General features: G+C 39.0%; 1 protein-coding gene across 2 annotated transcripts in view; it reads right to left on the reverse strand.

Annotated features, from left to right (window-relative positions):
• The window catches only part of LOC139768681 (protein couch potato), a 91,744-nt gene extending 71,341 nt beyond the window's left edge, over positions 1–20,403 (reverse strand). The window contains exon 1 of one of the 2 annotated variants that reach the window (XM_071699124.1): positions 18,847–20,403. In XM_071699124.1, the coding sequence (XP_071555225.1) occupies positions 18,847–18,909 (63 nt within the window). In that variant the 5' untranslated portion in view covers positions 18,910–20,403. The remainder of the gene's footprint in view (positions 1–18,846) is intronic. The other variant, XM_071699133.1, reaches the window with a different exon arrangement.
• Between the last annotated feature and the right edge of the window lie 222 nt (positions 20,404–20,625).

A 20,625-nucleotide genomic window follows, 5' to 3' on the forward strand; every position in this document is an offset into this window, starting at 1 on the left:
AATAATTTAGCACACGCTCTGAAAATTGCGCCAATCTCCAGGATAAAAAGAAGCATGTTATATAATATTTGAACCAATCTTTAAATTACGCCAACTACAAAGAGAATATATATATTGCTTTGAAAAATAATTGTAGTGCAACTACTCTTAAAAAATAAAACAAAATTGTGTTACCTAACTCAACCCAAGTGGTATGTATCTTTGTATTCCTGAGGATCTTTCTATCAACCCAAGTGGTAGTAGTTTTAATTCTCCTTGATAAAATTATAATATTACAAAGAATCATTTAATCATTTAATCACAAAGAATTAAAGAGGTAACATTATAAAATAAAAATATTTAATTAAAATAAAATAAATAAATTTTTCTTGTAAAAAACTTGGCGCTGCTTTTTTAAAGTCTATCCAGACAAATTTGCATCGCGCATAAACATAAGCGTAAGAAATTGATTGGTTCATATATATGTGCAAAAGGAAATAGACCAATCCATCTCTTTATGCATATGCTTATGCACCTATGCAAGTTTGTCTAGATTAATCTTAAAAAAGCAGCGCCAAGTTTTTTACAAGAAAAATTTATTTATTTTATTTTAATTAAATATTTTTATTTTATAATGTTACCTCTTTAATTCTTTGTGATTAAAATGATTAAATGATTCTTTGTAATATTATAATTTTATCAAGGAGAATTAAAACTACTACCACTTGGGTTGATAGAAAGATCCTCAGGAATACAAAGATACATACCACTTGGGTTGAGTTAGGTAACACAATTTTGTTTTATTTTTTAAGAGTAGTTGCACTACAATTATTTTTCAAAGCAATATATATATTCTCTTTGTAGTTGGCGTAATTTAAAGATTTCATATATTTTTTGAAATAACATATCACTTAGGTTGAGTTAGGTAAAACAATTTTGTGATATAATTTTGTTAAGGTATATATCACTTAGATTGAGTTTGGTAACGCAATTTCGTGATATAAAAATAATTTTGTTAAGGTATATATATATATATATATATATATATATATATATTCTCTCTTTGTAATTGGCGCAGTATTAAATAATTTCACGTATTTTTTTTTTAAATAGATACCACTTGTTATTTAGGTTTTTCGAGGTAGATATCACTTGGATTGAATAAAATAACAATTTTGTAATTTAATAATTTTGTGAGACAATTTTTGTGAGACAATTTTGTGAGACAATTTTTGTGAGACAATTTTGTGAGATAATTTTTCGATTGAATTTACAAAATACATTGCGTGTACTTGGCACTTTTTTTACCTTTTTTAAAAAAGGTAATTTTGTACTGATATCACCTATTTTGTAGTGTTAAGCAAGGATCTGCAAAACATTTTTATTTTTTATTTTTTAATTATTCACAAAATTAGCAATAACAACAAATACATAAAAATTAATAATATTTAAGTAAAAGTAAATTATACATTTCTCACAAAAATTGAAGGAACACTAAATTTATCTTTAAAATAGGCAAAACTCGAGCAGCGGTAACTTTGTTAAAAATGAATAAAATTTAAATTTCAAGCTTAAAACCTCTACTTTCGAAAGGTTACTATTATTCGTCCAATTTTTATTATGTCTAGACATAATTTTAATTCAGCGGATTTTTATTATGTCATGACATAATTTTAATTCTGCCGCTAGGGAATTTTTAAGTCGATTCTTATGAATCAAGCTTGAATTTGATGTCTAGGTGTCCCAGGTTGCCGATAACGAAGTCCACATAGTGCGCTCCATAGTTTTCGGTGTCCAGGTGTATTAATACCTTGAATTCGATGTCCACGTGTTCCAGGTTGCCGATGACGGGTTCCAGATAGTGCGCTCCATAGTTTTCGGTGTCCAGGTGTAATAATACGTTGAATTCGATGTCTAGGTGTCCCACGTTGCCGATGACGAGGTCCACATAGTGCGCTCCGTAGTTTTCGGTGTCTACGTGTATTAATACCTTGAATTCGATATCTACGTGTCCTACATTTAGATTTAAAGTTATTAATACACCTAGACACCAAAAACTACAAAGCGCACTATGTGAACCTCATCATCGGCAACCTGGGACACGTAGACATCGAATTCGAGGTATTATTACACCTAGACACCGAAAATTACGGAGCGCGCTATCTGGACCTCGTCATCAGCAACCTGGGACACCTAGACATCAATTTCAAGGTATTAATACACGTAGACACCGAAAACTACGGAGCGTACTATGTGGACCTCGTCATCGGCAACCTGGGACACCTAGACATCGAATTCAAGGTATTAATACACGTAGACACCGAAAAACTACGGAGCTCACTATCTAGACATCGTCATCGGCAACCTGGGACACCTAGACATCGCATTCAACGTATTATTACACCTGGACACCGAAAACTACGAAGCGCACTATGTGGACCTTGTCATCGGCAACCTGGGACACCTAGACATCGAATTCAACGTACGATTACACCTGGACACCGAAAACTATGAAACGCACTATCTGGATCCCGCAATCGGCAACCTGGGACACGTGGACATCAAATTCAAAGTATTAATACACGTAAACACCGAATACTACGGAGCGCACTATGTGGACCTCGTCATCGGCAACCTGGGACACGTAGACATCGAATTCAACGTATTATTACACCTGGACACCGAAAACTATGAAGCGCACTATCTGGACCTCGTCATCGGCAACCTAGGATACCTAGACATCGAATTCAAGCTTGATTCATAAGAATCGACTTAAAAATTCCCTAGCGGCACTTTCTGCCAAGCGTAGGGTTCCTTCTTTTCCGGCAGCGGTGGTAATACGATGTAAGGATACGAAATCTCTCCAGATAAACATGAAGCAATTGACTCAATATGTATTATATATATATACCTAATTTACCTAAATAGAAATATTTCTCCTGACCGATAAGTCTATCGACCTAATTTAATTTACCTACTAGATCGATCGAAATACGCGCGCGATATCGAAACTGGCGATACCTGCGCCGCCAGTGTCGAAAAAGTGAAAGCGACATTTCTCTGTTATCTGTTTGTTACATGTATGTTATAATATATTGAATTGAGAGCGTTGACGTAGACGTATCTTAATAAAAAATTTTCACATTTGGACTTTGCGTCACAATATCTCCGCTCGTAGGGCACGTAGCGGAAAATATTATAGGAGATACCCCCCCAAAGTCGACCCCAAGCTATCGATCAAGCCTACTTAGAACTTGATCCGTTCACTCGTTATCGAGATCTCAACATCTTGGGTACTCGCAACCCGTCGCGTCGCGTAAAAGAGTCACGGTCGGTCTCGCTCCGCGTGTACTTGGCACGAGACACTACCGTGTTTCTTGATTTGAAAACAATTCCAGCTCAATTTTTCTTTTTTGTAAATATGTAAGATAATACTATCAACATATGAATTGCGCTATAAATGTAACAAACGGGTTGGCGAAATTGCGTAGCCTCATAAAGAAAAGAGGAAAAATGAAAAACACTAGTCGAGGGTGCTATGAGTATAATCTGCTTAAACGAATATTAGAGTTTTACAAGCACTTACCGTGCGTTTCACCGCAAAAGTCGGAAAATAGAAGGGTAATTACGAAAGTTAACTTCGCCGACTGAAAGTCGAGGATCGCTCCTAGTTTGCTGCTAATTTATTTGCTGGAATCCGCTCCCGTTCTCTTTTCTCTTTTAAGAAATTAGACGCGTGTTACGCGCGAGTCTGATTTAACCGTTACAAAGCCGACGTAGTACGATGTAGAACGGCGTTATCGTTTCATATACGTAAAACTAGAGCACGCAATCAGTGATTGGACCATACCAGAAATGTCGTTTGTATTTACTCATAGAAATCGAAATTTATCGTAATGCATATATGCATAATTACAAAATCTCTGAACTCGTCACATACTCGTGGCGTATTTATCTCAATTTGGCTTATTTCTAACAATCAAAACTTGCTCTAATGCGTATACTATATAATTTAGATGCTATGAAATTGGAGGAAATGAATAATTAACCGTTTAGACCGATCGATTAAAATTCTTCAAGTCATGTTTGTAGAAAATAATAATCAAATTTGCGATTATCGGAAATATCGATTGCAAAATGTGACGTCATGTTACGTTGCACATAAGGGACGAACGTATGAGCGTGAAAATCCGTCGCGTAATACTCGGCGTATGTCGACGACGCGCATCAAATTGCATTTTGCCGTCGGTCAGATTTAATTGTCTCTTTAATTGAGTTTTCTGGCGAGAGAGTGTAGGCTCTTTAATTACGGGATATAATTCAGCTGCGCGTTTAACGCAGCCACTTCGAATGTCGGCAACCGTAAACGCGCATTTACGAACGAGGCAATAAGTCGCCGCCTGCCATTATCATGTGAACGCTCTCTTCATCGCGGTTACGAGAAATGCTCGCACCTGTGTGATCTAAACCTTGTGCAGCTTGTTTAGAAGGCAGACGGCGTAAAATAAAAATTGCGAAAACCTAGAAGAACGCATCTAGTTAATCTCTTAAACGCAGAATTGTGAATAAATCTGAAATTCATGTTGTAATTTTGCATGTATTAGCTTTTACTTCTTCCGCAAAATTATTTATTAATTTTCTGATAGAATTGCATAAAAAATGTTTTTCTATTTTCAGCAATGGCTTGTTTAAAATTGTATAGATAATAGATATACCTAAAAAAAGTAATAATTTGCAAAAATTAACGAAAAAGTTACAAAAAAAGATGGAGAGAAAAAACGAATATATTCTCTTTATTTATAGATAAAACATAATTTTTTCTTTGAATTATTAACATCATTAAAAAAATTACACCCGAATCTTATTGCATTTATTGTAATTTTTAGAACGTCTATAACTTTGTTGATTTCAATTATAAATTAAAACTAAATAATAATGTGAATTACAAATATTGTATAATTACAAATTAAGATGCACCAAACACTTTTTATTAACTTTATAAATAATAAATAAAAAAATCGCTACAAAAAACAACAATTACTTGGTGTACTTATCATATTACTTACATAAGCATAGATATGTATGGCATAAAATGATATGAACAATACATCGCCATTGCCTATCCATCATCTAACCGTCACAACATTTATGTAACATAAAAATTACTTCTCAGTCAAACACAACATATATAAAACTCGTATTTTTATATGAAATAAAATGAAATGACAGATTTATTATTCTGATTGACTCTAAACGAGTTGATAATACTCATCATTACGACTGATTGGCTGTTTATTTCATATTATAAAATCATTATCGTGTAACAAATCTCACACATATCTATACAGAAAAATATTTGCCTATCATCCTACTTGCGAATACACCACATTGACTTAATACTCGCGTAAAAAAACGAAACATCGGTGACGTAGACCGTCAGCCTATCCGCTCACTAAAGTTACCACAGGTAAGATATCGCTTTGTCAGTGGTTCTCAATTTATCAGGTCATAATAATGAAGGAATTGTTTGGTCTTTGAAAAGATCAAAGTTTCATGGACACGAAAATTTGAAAGCGTAAAAGTTTAGAACTCCGAAGAAATAGAAGACTTAGCGATCAAATATCTAAAGAATATAAAAGTTTGAAAGTTGAAAGATTCAACAAACGTCCGAAGCTTTATAGTTTTAAAGTTCCAAGCTTTAGAGACTAAAAATTTCATAGGTAAAAAATTAAAAGTCCAAAATGTCAGACACCGAAAGATTACAAAATTCAAATCTACATCAATTAAATTTATATATGACCAAATTCCTAAAAATCAATGCAGAAACGCAAAATCGAAAATTAACGTGGAAATCGTGTTACACAACTCTTACACAATTTCGATGACACAAGACCGCGTCGGCCCGTAAAAGATCTTGTCGTCGTAAATGCGAAATGTCTCCTGCAGTAATAAATTCGCCCGCAGAAAATGAAAATACTACTGTCGTGGATATCGGTTTTACTATGTTATAACCGTAGAGAGGATCGTCCCAAGAGATGAATCGTGACTTGAGCGCATGTGGACACACCATCTTATCCTTACATATATATACATAGTATAATATATATTCAATAGTCCACCTGGGATCGCGACACTTGATTCTTTTATTGGCACTTTTGCATTATAAAGAACGATAGTGTTGCCATTGTTTAAAAAACAATTAAAGCGAGCTTTATTGAGAAAACCTTGTAAAATCATCACCTTATAACTCAGATTTTTCTTCGACTAATCAAACATCTAATAATTTTCATTAATATGTTACAAATGTACAATATTGCTAAGAATCTTCTAATAGTAATCGAATAAAAGACATAATATATAATTATAACAGATCGATTAGAAGCTCTCAGAACTAAAAACGATTGAAGGGTACTGCAGATATGAAAGGTAGGTATATTTATAACGCGATCAAGCGATCCTACCGGCGCTTTCACGTGCGAATTACTGCTGACATGCAGCTGTCCGCCGAAAACTAGCAAAATGCATTCAAACCTCCTGGACAGGTGCAAGATGATCCGTGCACCGAACACCATTCCGAGCGCAAAGTGACAAACCATTGATATTAGTCGGCTTGTCGACAAACACATTTCGAAATCGCCATCGGCAAGCAAAATACATTTCGCCGGCGGATAAGTTTCACACTGTTTCGAACTCTATTCATAGAAGGTGCCTATTGGCCGGCGCAGCGAGATAGAGAAAGAGAGATATGTCAGTTGCGACAATTATTCATCGCAGGCTTGCAATCCACGCGCACCGCGCCGCGCCGCGAAATCGCTACAGCCCGGCCGCGGTATCCGCGGCGGATATATTCGGCGGTGACTGCTATAACTATATGCCAAGAGAGATATAATATTACTGTAAATTATACAGGGAAGACATTATTTTGGATTAAACCGTACCGTTTGCCACGCTCAGACAGACATAATTCTCAAGCGCGGCGTTTCGCTTCAACACCATTTTCACGCGACTCATTTTTCAATGAAAAAAATTATTGATCTTTATATTTAGTCACCATTATTCTTCTCTTGTTTCCGATCGTTACGTCAGAACGATACGATAGAACCTTGCGTATTCACAAGCTACAATTACGCGTAAGAATAGGAAATTCTAACGTCACGAGAGATTGCGTCGACGCAATTGCACTTGCAATAAAGGACAACGTTAATTCATGGGTGCGTCTTACTGTTGTATAAAGGAGTTTTCTTCATACTGCACGCATGAAGTGTTGCGCTCAAGTGGAACCACTCGTGTCGTTACTTATTAGTATTCACATATGCACCAAACTGCCGGTATTAAATATGAAAAGCGAACGCCTGCTTAAGCGCGCAACACGCGCGATATCGTCACTCATTAAAAAAATGCACTTCCGCGCGTTTCCGAGCGACAGAATGCACACGTCCATTTGCGTACTATCGGATTACACGCGTATTTACAGAAACGCTCCAACTGATGGCGGAATCATCAATAATTGACGAATAAATATTCTAACTCGTTTTGCAATTTGATCGGTGTTGTAGAACTATAGCGACGTGCGTTTTGCGCGCGCGTGTAAGTCGAAATAAATATAAAATGTTAATATATATGCGCATAATATATGTCGAAATTTAACTGATATGCATAATTATTAACATGACTTTGGTATATAATTATTTTGGCATACTATATAAAACTTTTTCCCTTTACAAAATCATAAAAAAATTACGGCGATAAAACCGGCTAGGTTTTACGTAGACTATGAATAAATAATTTTGGCGCCAAATGTCATTAAGATTTATCCGAGTTACTATTATGTAAATATCTTGCCTTTATGATATTTTGTTTGACGTTCATTACTTTGCGAGTCTCTGAAATAAGTTGTACGGTTATTGCTACTTCGATTATTAATTGCTAATTCGATTTATGACTTTTTGTTCACTTTTGTTCTGGTTGCTCGTACCGATTTTTTATTTCTGAGTGATGGAACATTTTCTACGTTTATAAAAGAAATCATAAATGAATTTAGGAAATAGAATTTCAAAATTGATCTATAATCTTATATATTCTCGTTCGTTTTACTCCCTAAAATCCAATTTTAATGAATAATGAAAAGAGTTCTTGTTTATATATTTGCTACTTCCTCTACTTAAAGAAAATCACTTTTCATGAAATAGATTATTGATGTGATAATCGCAGATGTGAATCATATTGTTATTTCTAATAAACGCATTATTTCTAATAAAAGGTCTAATAAAAGGTTCTAATAAAAGGTCTAATAAAAGATTCCGAAAGTTGCTTTACAAAACTTTACAAATAAATATTACGACCAATAACTGTATGCTTTACCTTGCTCGTGAAAGAAACACGAATGTCGCTCTATTCTATACCGTCATGCACGCATCTGACAGGTGCGAAACACGGCCCGTGCTTTCCACGGGTTTGATATTATTTCGAATAACGTCGTTGCGCGAGAACAAGAACGAGAACGAGAGAGAGAGAGAGAGAGAGAGAGAGAGAGAGAGAGAGAGAGAGAGAGAGAGAGCGAGAGAGGGAGCGAGGGAGCGAGGGAGCGAGGGAGCGAGAGAGAGAGAGAGAGAGAGAGAGAGAGAGAGAGAGAGAGAGAGAGAGAGAGAGAGAGAGAGAGAGAGAGAGAGAGAGAGAGAGAGAGAGAGAAACCTAGAGAGACGAACACGGAGAGAGAGGTTGAACGCTCGTGGCGTTTACGGTTTGCTGCTCCCGTCTCGTTCCTCTTCGCTGGCTAACCGTTATACAACATCCGCTCTGCCATAATGCCCTCCCGCTAGAGTCCCAGGTCCCATTGTTCATCGTTATACAATCATTCCCCGCGAGCAGTACGAAATTCAATACGTCGGCTGTGTCCGCGCTACAATATCGCAAACTGAGAACCGACCGACCGGACGACCAACAACGACGAGAGAGGACCTCTCGGTCGTTCTCTACGATGAGAGAACAACTCAATTTATCGATACCGCACGGAGAAATTACGCGTACGAACACTGCCATGCCCCGTTCATTAATGCTGCCCGCGGCCGCTCCTGTTGCCGACAGCGGACTCAGTGGTGCTCAACGCACGCATTATGGGATAATTCGACGTACAAAATCGAGAAATTAGTACAAGTTACTTAAATGGAACGTTACTTAAATAATAGCATTAATATTTATTTTAATAACATAATTCGCTGATCATTTGATCTCTAAATAATTATTTCTTCTATTAATTGCTTTAAACAAAAAACGTTAATTTCCGCGCGAATATATCGTAAAAATGAGCTTATTGCCAGCAATTTAAAATATATTACTAGTAGAAAAATTATTATTTATATATTAATTCAATTATTATTTATTTATTAAATTGTAATAATATATTATATATAGTCAACGGTATCTTTCATCACGTTTTGATAATAAATCGGATCAAATCTAGGTATATCATTTCTTTATCACAATAATTAAAATGAGACTCGCTGTAGGAAACAACGACATTTCGCATGACTGCACGAAGTTACTTGAGTTTCGTGTTTACGCTCACGCAAGATGACTCTCAGTTTCCCTTCATGTAATAGCGATCTAATAATTGTATAGTCATTCGATAACGAAAAACGTTGTATTATCCACGACACAGTGCGTGCATTAACGCCATCAACGACCCTTACCGTACAGTCGTTATTACACAATCCGTTGTTTGTTTGCATATCATGAATCCAGCGTGTTAGCGACCAGTCACATAAATTAAATTCAACCACCCACCTGCGGAGAACTCAAACAATCACGAAATTTTGACCGCCTCTTCCCTCCCCTCGACCCACCACCTATGCCCCGAATCGATTCCGTTCCATAATGAAGTGGTTACACGTCTGTCTGACTAATAAATCGTTAGTCAATGTTGCCCCATTTTGTATACGATTGGGATTTACGGTTAGCTTGGCTATGCAGGCAATTAGATGATTGAATACGAGGTAGTGCATTCTAACTCGCGGCGCTTTCGTGTAGTATTGGTATGTCGCAACGTAATTTTGCGATAATAGCGAGGCCATCAATATTGAGTAAAGTCTATCGATATTCACGACATACTGCTATCATAATAGTTAAATAAAGTTTCATAAATCACATATCATAACCAACCGTACCGTACTTTCTTCCCTTAATATTGAAAAATTATTTGACGTCAAAAGCCAAATGAAAAAACTAACGTTACTCTTTTTCAAAAATTTAGAAATAGCAGATTTTTTTTCTTTGTTAAGCTGTATGAATTTTATGAATTCTAATGGAAAAAAATATTTTACAAGAACAGAGATCATAGCAAAGATCCCCGCAGTTCGGATAAACAATGTACAAGTGCAAAAGTTAACACACAAAAATTAACGCACCTGTGTCCGCGTATTTTAACGACGATCGTCGGGCACGCGCAGATTTCCTCGGCGATCGAGTATCGATCGCGCATCGTCTCCTCGGGCAACCGCGATGGCAAATTCGGCCGAGAAAGTCTTTCTCGCCGATGAGTAAGGAGGTCAGGACGAATCGACGCGGGACAATGAGGATCTCTTGACGTTGACACTGCGACAAGAGGACTACTCGTAAAAAGAACGAAATCTCGAGCTCGTTCCGCTCGTAGATTATCGATACCGCGAATCTGCGCGAATTCATGAAAGCGTTAATTCACTTGGCGAAAGTTGACAAAAATACGTTTGCAACTGAATTGTAATAACTTGGAACAACTTGAAGTCGCATTGTAGATATTTTCTCGCTACATTGTTATGAAATTATGCGTCGCATAATTACATTACAATGTGCTCCTTATAAAAATTAAAAACATCACGTCAATGTAAATTTAAGATAGCTTAAAATCGTGGGAAAATATCGCGGAAACTTCTATAATACTTTTTACTTATTTCTGGATCTCACAAATATTGCATTTGTCTGTACCGTTTTTTTTTCTGTTTCAATTTTACGTATTAAAGATTTGATTCGTCAAATATTTCAAAAATAAAAATTGCAAATTGTGTTATATGATTAGAACAAAAATGCTTCAAGGAGAATCTCCAAACAATATTTCGATTTTTATGTGTTCCTTAATATCACACATTCTACGAAAGTCATCGTTATTGCTACGTATTACTATAATTAGTAGCTATCAATATATTAAGCCAGTACACTGCTTAATTAAGTCGTTCAATTAGTAGATTGTTTGCGTACAGAGCAGTCGCTCGCGGCAGACATTAGTTCCTCTAAGCTAATTACGCGCTCAAACAGAATCCAAGAAAGATCAGATCGAGATATTTCGACTGACGGAAGATAGTAAACGGGATATATGTTCTCACGGCGAATTTTCTACAGAAACGGCAGCGCATTTCGGACGTACAGCGTCGTTGCAAGTGCAAACTGCACGCGAGAATCGCGACCGCTTTACAATGTAAAGGTGTAATAATGCTGGTTTACGTAATCACAGCGATTGCAGAGTAGAACCGCGAGTTTTCTTGCGAAACGAGTGGTGTGCTCTGTCTAACGAGGAAAAGAAAAAGGCTGGCAAGCGAGGCTATTGCACTCGGCAAACTCCATTCCCGAATATCTCTATCGTCACCGTAACTTGCAACAACCATTTCAAACCCCACTGAACTAAAACCTTCGTTCGAGAGAATTGCTCCTATATATTTATATAAATCCATATTTACATTTTATAGTTACTTCTCTTTAAATTTTGAGAAGTACGTTCTCGAAATTAAATAAATTTTTTATGAAGGAAAAATCCGAAGATAAAAAAGTATTCAACTTTTATAAGTTACTCGCTTATCGTGATCTATGTGTATCGCAAAATTATTCTATCAATGTATTATTAACTCTGTGGAATATTATGATCGTATTATTAACTATATATTATGCCCTTTGTGTAAACTACGCGATTACGATTATTACGGTGTATGATTATACTCCAGTAAAGCAAACATGATACGATAAACATGATAAATCGATGCACGTGTACCACAGCAAGACGTTCCAATAATAAAACTGATAGTTTTAGTATTTATAAGCAATTTTTTTGTATTATTAGTGACGATTATCTGAAATTCAACTTCTAATCAAGATTTTATGTCGGTTTCACTATTTTATAATTCATCTATTATTCATCGCGGCTATCGAGCTTATACGTATCCTATATTCATCACGTTTATCCCACTGCCATATTTAGGTACTCCAATTTATCCTACATTTCGCTGAAATGTGTCTCGAGCAAAAAGTCGAACCAAAAAAAATCGTATGAAGCAAAATTAAACTTTCAGGCACGTTTATCGATGCACTCACGCCTTCATCGACGACTTCGATAAAAACTGAGACTTCTGTCGTTTAGCGATCAATAATTGTCAATCCCACCATTCCCCGTATCGGATTCATAGCAAATCGATTTAGCAAGGTCCCTCACACCACCGACACGTTTCCAGCAAGCAAATCCCATCACCAGGAAGACGAGCGCGGTCAAGGAAAGAGGATTATTCTTCGACGTGCGATGACTTCCTCCCGACTCCCGACTCCCGACTCCCTTTCTCGTAAGTCTCGTAACTGCCAAACATCCAGCTTCCGGCATTCGCTAGAGAAGTTTAAACATTGCCGATGATGGCCACCGAAGCGGACGAACTTTTTTGTTTTTATTTCCCTCGACCGCGATGATCGATCGCTTAAGTCGCGCGCGCGGTAACAGCTGCTCGTAACGGTCCGAAGATTTCAGAATTTCCGCGCGTAAGCGTTAAGCAAGGTAAATCGTTTGTGACCGCTAGCGCTTTTTTTAAGGTGCAAGATAAATGGAATAAAAAATGTCTCTAAGTGTGACGCGCGTACCCCCACTTCCTACAAAAGTTATAAATCCTACATTGAGGTCAGAAGCAGCGAGAAAAGCCGCGAGAATTGACCTGCAATTTACGGTCGTTGTACTAAATTTATAAATAAACTTTATCGCATATATATTAGAATTATACCAAAATAAAGATTCATGTATTTTAAGTTAATATTGAGTAAATTATTTACAGTCTAAAAATGGTTAGATTTAAATAAAAATTCACGATTTTTAACTTAATTAAAATTTATAATTACCAATTCTTGCTTTAGAGAATATCAAAACTACAATTTAATATATAATTTAATATATAATTTGTTGTGTTCCATTTTAACTTAGCTATTGATAACGCGCAATATTCTTCATTTTAGTTCATAAAGAAATATTTTACTGAAAGCACATAGAAGCACCACATAACCATTTTATCTCGGATATTTTATGAAGTTTCAAAAAAATGAGAAAAAGTTTTTAAAACACTAACGAATAGGTCAAGAGACGCACGGAAAATCCTGGCGTGAGAAGCGAGAGTCTCTTTACAGCTTACGTACTTTTTTGCCGTACATCCACTTTCTGTATCAGTTTCTCCCACGACAGTCGGCCGAGAGATCGAGTTCTACTTTCTAACTACAGCGACTACCAGCTCCCTAATGCGGGCAACGTGATTCGATCGTGGAATTATCAGGAGTCGATAAACGAATCAGCTGCGAAAGCCGTCGTGTTCAACGTTTCCTCGCGGCTTTTACAAATATAGCGAGTCACATGAAGAGAGGAAAATCATGCAGATTATTTCGACTCAGCATGACTAATGTCAACGCGACCAGAAATGTGTTAATAATTCAATGAAAATTATATAATTATATTCCCTTTAAATACAGTAAGAATACCATAGAGATAAATATTAAATCTCTACGTGAATCAAAAGAGCGCAAAATTGTACAATATCTGATATGTTAGATTATCCGAATAAATCATGTAGAAAATTCATAAAATTATAAAATCATGGATCCAAGAACATTTGAATAATTAGTATTTTTTAATTAAAGACAGCTATCTCGTATATGTGTATATATATATATATATATATATATATATATAGTAATATCCGTAAATTGTAATACCTGGATTCTTCAATCTACACTTTTTAAATAAAATACAGTTTAATTTAATTTTTGCTATGTTGAGAACCTCAATGATTCGCAGAGCAAAATGATAAGTCGCGAATAATAGGAATAATTCTACCATAAACTTTCCACTCTCGTCCACATCACGCTTATCACGTTTTTCCACTCTTTCCACCTGTATACCACAATTCCGACGATTTCTCCGTGTAACCGCGCGCATTTATTCCGCTTTCGTTCCCAACCGAGATTTCGGTCCATCCGAATGCATTAGCGTGCAGCTTCGGGGATTCCAAGCCCAATTCCCCGTTCGCTTTTCGCGCGGGACAGACGGAAAGAAGGGCGGAAACGAGAACGAGAGGAACGGCGAAGGGGCGGCCTAGCCAGCCGGTGCTCTTTATGCATGCACCTGCACACATCGATGAAGGTTAACGCATAATGCGGACTCCGCCATCCGCCTCTAAGAGGATAATGCCGTTGTATGTATACTCGAGCGCGATCGTTCGTTTGCCTAACGAATTCGAAATATCTTTGTGGATTTTCTCACGCGCCGCTGCTCTTTTGCGGTGTCTCGACGCGCCGGCGTCTGTGCGTGAATCTCGATAATTACGGCGCGCATTGAGTTGTAGTCACACAATTTATCCGCACACACGCACTATCAAACACCGATGTACACCGCGAAATCTCAGTGAAATCGATATCTATATCGATTAGTAGTACGAGGAACATGCGCGGTAAACGTCTCATATATACTGAAATGTTGTATTGTAGTTTTACCATACATTTGTATAATCAAATTTTTTGAAATTCCATCTTTCCACAAATTTATTCAAATCGTATTTGGTTGAAATACTAAATGAAATACTAATTAGTATTAATGTACAATGGAAAATATTGTTTCTAGAATGCAAACCTTCTTGTCTCGTGCCTTACGATAAAAATTTATTATATTATACAAAATAAATTAAACGTATAACCTATAACTTTATTAGATAAAAAATAATAATAATATAAAATGTAAACATTTCTCTCAGCTATTTTTAATTGAAACTAACAACATATATTTCACTAACTCGCAATATCGTAACGTTCTAAATAACGTTATTACTGTCGGGACTGATTAACGTGATCGTTATGCCATACGATACGCAAGCTACAATTCTGTTTTGAAGTTATTGCGTTATTGTAGACGTTACCTCTCGCAGGACATCGATACTCATATTAAAAGCCGTAACCTGTTGGTGAATTTCATTTTCCCGATTAACGGGGAAAAGCATGAAAGCGTTTCCTCGTTATAATCACGAACTCGTCGCATAGCAAACGTGTCGTCATCCGGACGAAAGACCGGCTGAATGAAATTTTCCGCGACAAAACAATAGTTTGAATAAATATTCATTTATCGTTTTCCCGTGTCTATCTCGCCGTTTTGAAACAAGCTCGAAAATCAATGATTTTAATAATTTTACAAAGGTCAGTGCAATAATAACTTTCCTGTAATTTAGATTTAGACGAACATTTTTAAGTTATAAAAAAATCTTAATTTATAAAATGTATATTTACAATTTAAATTAAGTTTTTCTTAATTTAAAATTTATAAAGTATATATTTAATTTTTAATCAATTTTTCTGTAATAAAAAACATGAAACTGAAATAATGAAAAATATTTTTCAAGAATTAAAGAAGCTGCAGAAGTACAATATTTATTATGTAAATTAAAAGTTTGCGGCAAATGATAAATAATATTCCTTGACATTTTTGCTAGAAAGAAAAATCAATTAGTCAAAGAATTTAATAAGCAAAAGATAACTTACTTTATATACACTTTATACAATTAGGTATGAAGAGAATAATTTCTCCTTTTATAAATAAAATAATACAAACACTACGCTTGTTATAAGGAAACTTTATAATAAATAAGATGCAATATGGATGAATGACCACACGATAAAAAGTACCGAAAGAGATTTAAATGAATTAAATCGGTGAGCAGAAATATTAATAAGTAAAATGGAAACCTATCTCAAAACGCGGTTTATCTACAAATTGTCTTGAACTATACAAGTTTATAAATTTCTAGAAAGAAATGGCATTTTTGCCAAAACTTCACGGTGCAAAATGTGATTCCCTACAAGTATCTGTTCTCTATCGTAAACACATGAATCGATTGACCCTACGTGGCAAAAAACGGATGGCAGGTTCGCCGGTAACGCTTCATTGGAGTCTCCAGCCGGTACGCTCTGCGACCTAAGTCAAATCATTTGCGCATATATGTATGCCGTCCACGTATATACGACGTACGCGTATACACGCACGTACACACGCACACACACATCTTCGGCACCCACGTTACCGCCACGAGGCGTAATCCACCTCCCGTATGATGTGACATAGCGCGGAGCGTGCTGGCGGGCCCTCCTCGGTGGCCCTCTCGCACAGTCGCAGAAAAATCAATAGCGAGCGTGGTGTGGTGCGGCGTGGCGGCGTCACTCTTTCAGGTGGCCGCCTGCCTGTGCCTGAGGAAGGAAGCCAGCCTGGCAAACGAGAGAGCAGGCGGGCGTGCAGGCGAGCGAGCGAGCGAGCGAGCGAGGAAGCAAGCAACCGTCCGATCGAGCGCGCACCGGTGAAAACGAGTCACCTGCGAGGCATATACACTCTGTCGTGGCGGGCGGCACGCGATCGAATTCCCGCCTTCCGCGCCGCGAAACGTATATGTATATATGCGCGTATATACGCTGCTGCGCAACGATAGCGTTGCGCGGCTTTATCATTTATCGAGGCGGCGCCAGGATTGTACTTCGAGATAGTAAAGCCTATCTAAATTTTAACTCGTCCGAGATTCATCTTTCAATCGAACCTGCAGAATTTTTGAGCCTACCTAAATTTGAACTCATTCAAAACTGATCTTTCAATCGAGCCTGCAAAAATTTTATCCTATAATAATAATAAAAATAGATTCAGTTAAATTGGATCAATAATCGATTAGATGCTTTCAATGTTTACGTAGTCGATAGGACATAACTCGATGAATTTACCTATTTGCGCGATAAAAATCTTTAAATGTCTAATCCTTTAATTCATGACTTATTAATATTTCTTATAATTATTTCCATATATTTTAAGTCATCTATTTATTTAGATTAAGATGTTAGGATTTGTTGGCAAAGATATATAATCAATGTTGTTATAAAATCTTTTGCTTTTAATTTGGAGCAATGATTTGTTATTTGAAAAATGAATATGTAGATATGTCTATAAAGGATGTTATTCTAAGAACATAAAAAAAATTTTAATTTTTTTTGGAAGTTCCAGTAATGTATACTATGAAATATTAAAAGATCAAACATTTCAACGAATGAAACGCATAAAAATTTCATGTACCGTAAGTACACTTTTTCGCGAGACTTCTCCGGCGTTTTTGTATTCGTATTTTTTCTCGAGAAGTTTTACGGCATTCTTGATGTATGCCGTTGCTATCAAGTGCGCAGTACAACGACACGGCGCGGAAACTTCGTTGCAACGCAACGGTTTGAAAATTAATGTAAAACAAAGTTTGCGCGACTCGCGCTATAACTAACGTATAATATTTCTCTACAGCGTCTCTCGATCTGTAACGCATATAACATCGTAAATTAAATACGATTTGCTTCCACTCTATGAACAGTTGCGTCGTACAACTGTTTCAACTCCGAACAGTTGCGTCACGCCAGCTGCCCGCTCTACAAAGAATACGTTACGAGCAATCGCGAAAAATTGCACAAGATTATATAGTTACGGTTGATCACGAAGAACAAAGGATCTTGATGAACGTGCGAGCATAATGGATAGTACAATTACATATAATTGCTAACCTCGCGCCTCTCTGTTTCACAATCGATTTTACAAAACCGCTTCGATACACGATCGCGTACATTAATTCCAATTAATTCCTAAATATCTCCATAAATTACTCATCGGAGGGTAACTAATATCTCTGTTATAACAATATAATGAGTCATTATTGAGAATAATGCGGTGATGCGCATACAAATGTTATTTCTCGTAGTGATTCGCTGTGCATCAATGAACGCTGTTTCTCTAACACTTCAGCAATATGACTAATCAATTCGTAAAATGTTATAGAATTTTGGTTTAAATTGTGTGTTATCAAGAAAAACATTTCAACACATATCTGAAAATTCGTCTTCATGAACTATTTAGATCAATAATTATAATTATTTACAAATGGAGTACCTTTTATAGCTTCTGTTTATACATTTGCTATGCCTAACGTCGGACCATTTCGAGCATGTATGATGCATCGAGCTTGCATCGAGTGCATCATTAATGAGCGGCATTCTACACGCGGCGGAGGTACGCGCGTGTCAGCAGTCTGCGCAAGTACCTCACCACGCGCTTGCGCGCGCTATGACGCGCGAGGGTTGGAACGAGCGAGGGAGAGACAAACGTGTATATACAGACGCGGGTAAGGGGGATGGAGAACCAACCAATATGGCGATAATATATAAGTGCGAGGGAGAAGGACGAAAGAGAGAAAGGGAGAGAGAGAGAGAGAAAGAGAGAGAGTAGTGAACAGTGTAGCCTCTCGATAGAAGGAAAGAAAGAAAAGACGGCGATATCTGATATCCAAGTATTCCCCTCGGCGAATCGAAGAAGAGAAAGGGGTAGGTTTTGGGGGAAAAGACTCTATCGAGAATCTCGCGTAAAACGTAAAGGTAGTTCGGAGTTTTACGGTGGGGCGCGAGAGAAAGGGAGAGGGAGAGAGACAGAGGGAGTGCGTCAGAAGGGGTGGATTCCACCCCTTCGGCCATCGTACGCGGCACGGACCGGCGCTGCGCCGCGCCGCGCCGTCGCGGCGTCTCATCAGACAGGCAAATCCTTAGAACACCTACCTCGTCTTCGCCGGTGGCCACCGTGTTGACGGAGTCCATGCTCTGCGATAGCGGCGCGTCCATGATGCAGGCGAGTTTGCTGGACGGTCCGGGGTTGCCGGGGGCTGCGGTACGAGCGGGTGGCGGCGATGAATCCACCGTGTCCCGTCTCGGGCGTTTTAAAGCGGGCGGCGTTATGGTTGTACCGGCGAAGACGACGGGCGCCTCCAGGACGTATCACTGGAAAATAACCTTCCCTTCGCGAGAAACACGGGGGCCGCGGCCTCCTCCTCCTCCTTCTCCTCCTCCTCCTCCTCTTCCTCCTCCGCCCCCTCTTCTTTCTCCTCCACGCCTCCTCTCCTTCCCTGATCCGGTCCTTCTCTCTCTCCTTTGGCCGGCTTCCTCTATTCTTCTTCCTCTTTCTTCTGCTCTTCTGCCTGTCCCTTCCTGACTTTTTCTACTTCTTTCTCTTCTTCTTCGCGTCTTCTCGCCCCGACCGGACTCACTTCTTCTTCCGCTTCCTGCTGTGGCTCTCGCCAGCGCCACCACCAACCACCCTACGACGATGTCGCCGTCGTTGCACCTGTCACACGTTGCTGCTGCGAGAGAGTCGTGACAGCGCAACGACGAGTAGTAGAGAGCGAAAGAGAAAGAAAGAGAGAGAGAGAGGGAGAGAGAACGTGCCGTATATAACGTACGAAGCGTGAAACACAGGCGTGTGTGGTCTGTTGCGCCAGTTTATGCGCTTGCGAGCGGCATGTGTGTACGTGTACGCCTGGCCTGCAGGTGTTGTTCCCACGCGTCTATTTTAGAGCAATCGATACACCAGCAGCGTGCCCGCCGTGGAGGTGGAGCAGGGCAGCACCCGGTGAACGCGACGACGGCGATGGTTCTCCCGTGAACAGGAGACGGTTCATCTATCTCCCGTGAACAGTGACCCATGCACCGGATGTAGCGCGTCCGACGACGTCGCGGCTGATGAACTCCAGCGCTGCTGCGTCGCTACGACGACGAAGAGGACGACGGTGACGGCGACGATGACGGCGAAGACGAGGTTGCGCGAGGCGTACGACTTGACACGCGCCGGATGGCTGGTGCTTCGCGGCAGCAATCCTCCGGAGTGCCAGCGACGCTCGTAGGTACCAACGTTGGCGGCGATCGGGTAAAGCTCGCAGGCGATCTGCTCGTACTTGACGTATTCGTGCTCCTCTCTCCCTCTCTCCCTCGTGACAGCTTTCTGTCTCTCGGTCACTTTATCGGTGCGCCCCGTGTGATCGTGCGCGCGTACGATCGCGAGTCGTGGCGAGTTTCATGCGCGAGCGCGGACGTATGCAGCGGCGGCGGCAATTTTTCTTCGAGCGCAAGAGCTCCTGGACGCGAGAAACGTAATTGAGAGGGTGGGACGGTGTAGTAAATCATATACGCGCAACGAAGTCGTAAAACGAGAATGAACACACCACCGATCAAGTTTCAAGGCAAGTAAAGAGTGATAGTAATAATAATAAGAATTTTGTTACGTGAGCGCTGCGACACGACTGGTACGCAGGTTGCCGACAGACTGACGGAGCGTGAACCAGCGCGATGACGGTGGGACGGTGGGACGGTGGGACGAGCGCGCGCGGGGTCGCCGCGCCACGCCGCGCCGCGAGGGTGAGGTGGGGGTGGCCCGCGGGCCACTGGGTCGGGGTAGGTGAGTGGGTGGGTGGCAGAGTATGTGGGGGGCTTTGGATCGAGCGCCGACGATGGGTGCGAGGGGAAGAGAACAGGTCGTTCGCGATTCAGACGAGGGGGACGGAGAAG

The sequence above is a fragment of the Temnothorax nylanderi genome, unplaced genomic scaffold (genome assembly GCF_030848795.1).
Source record: "Temnothorax nylanderi isolate EJ_2023f unplaced genomic scaffold, tnyl_v1.0 TNYL_tig0002_pilon, whole genome shotgun sequence".
Classification (NCBI taxonomy): domain Eukaryota; kingdom Metazoa; phylum Arthropoda; class Insecta; order Hymenoptera; family Formicidae; genus Temnothorax; species Temnothorax nylanderi.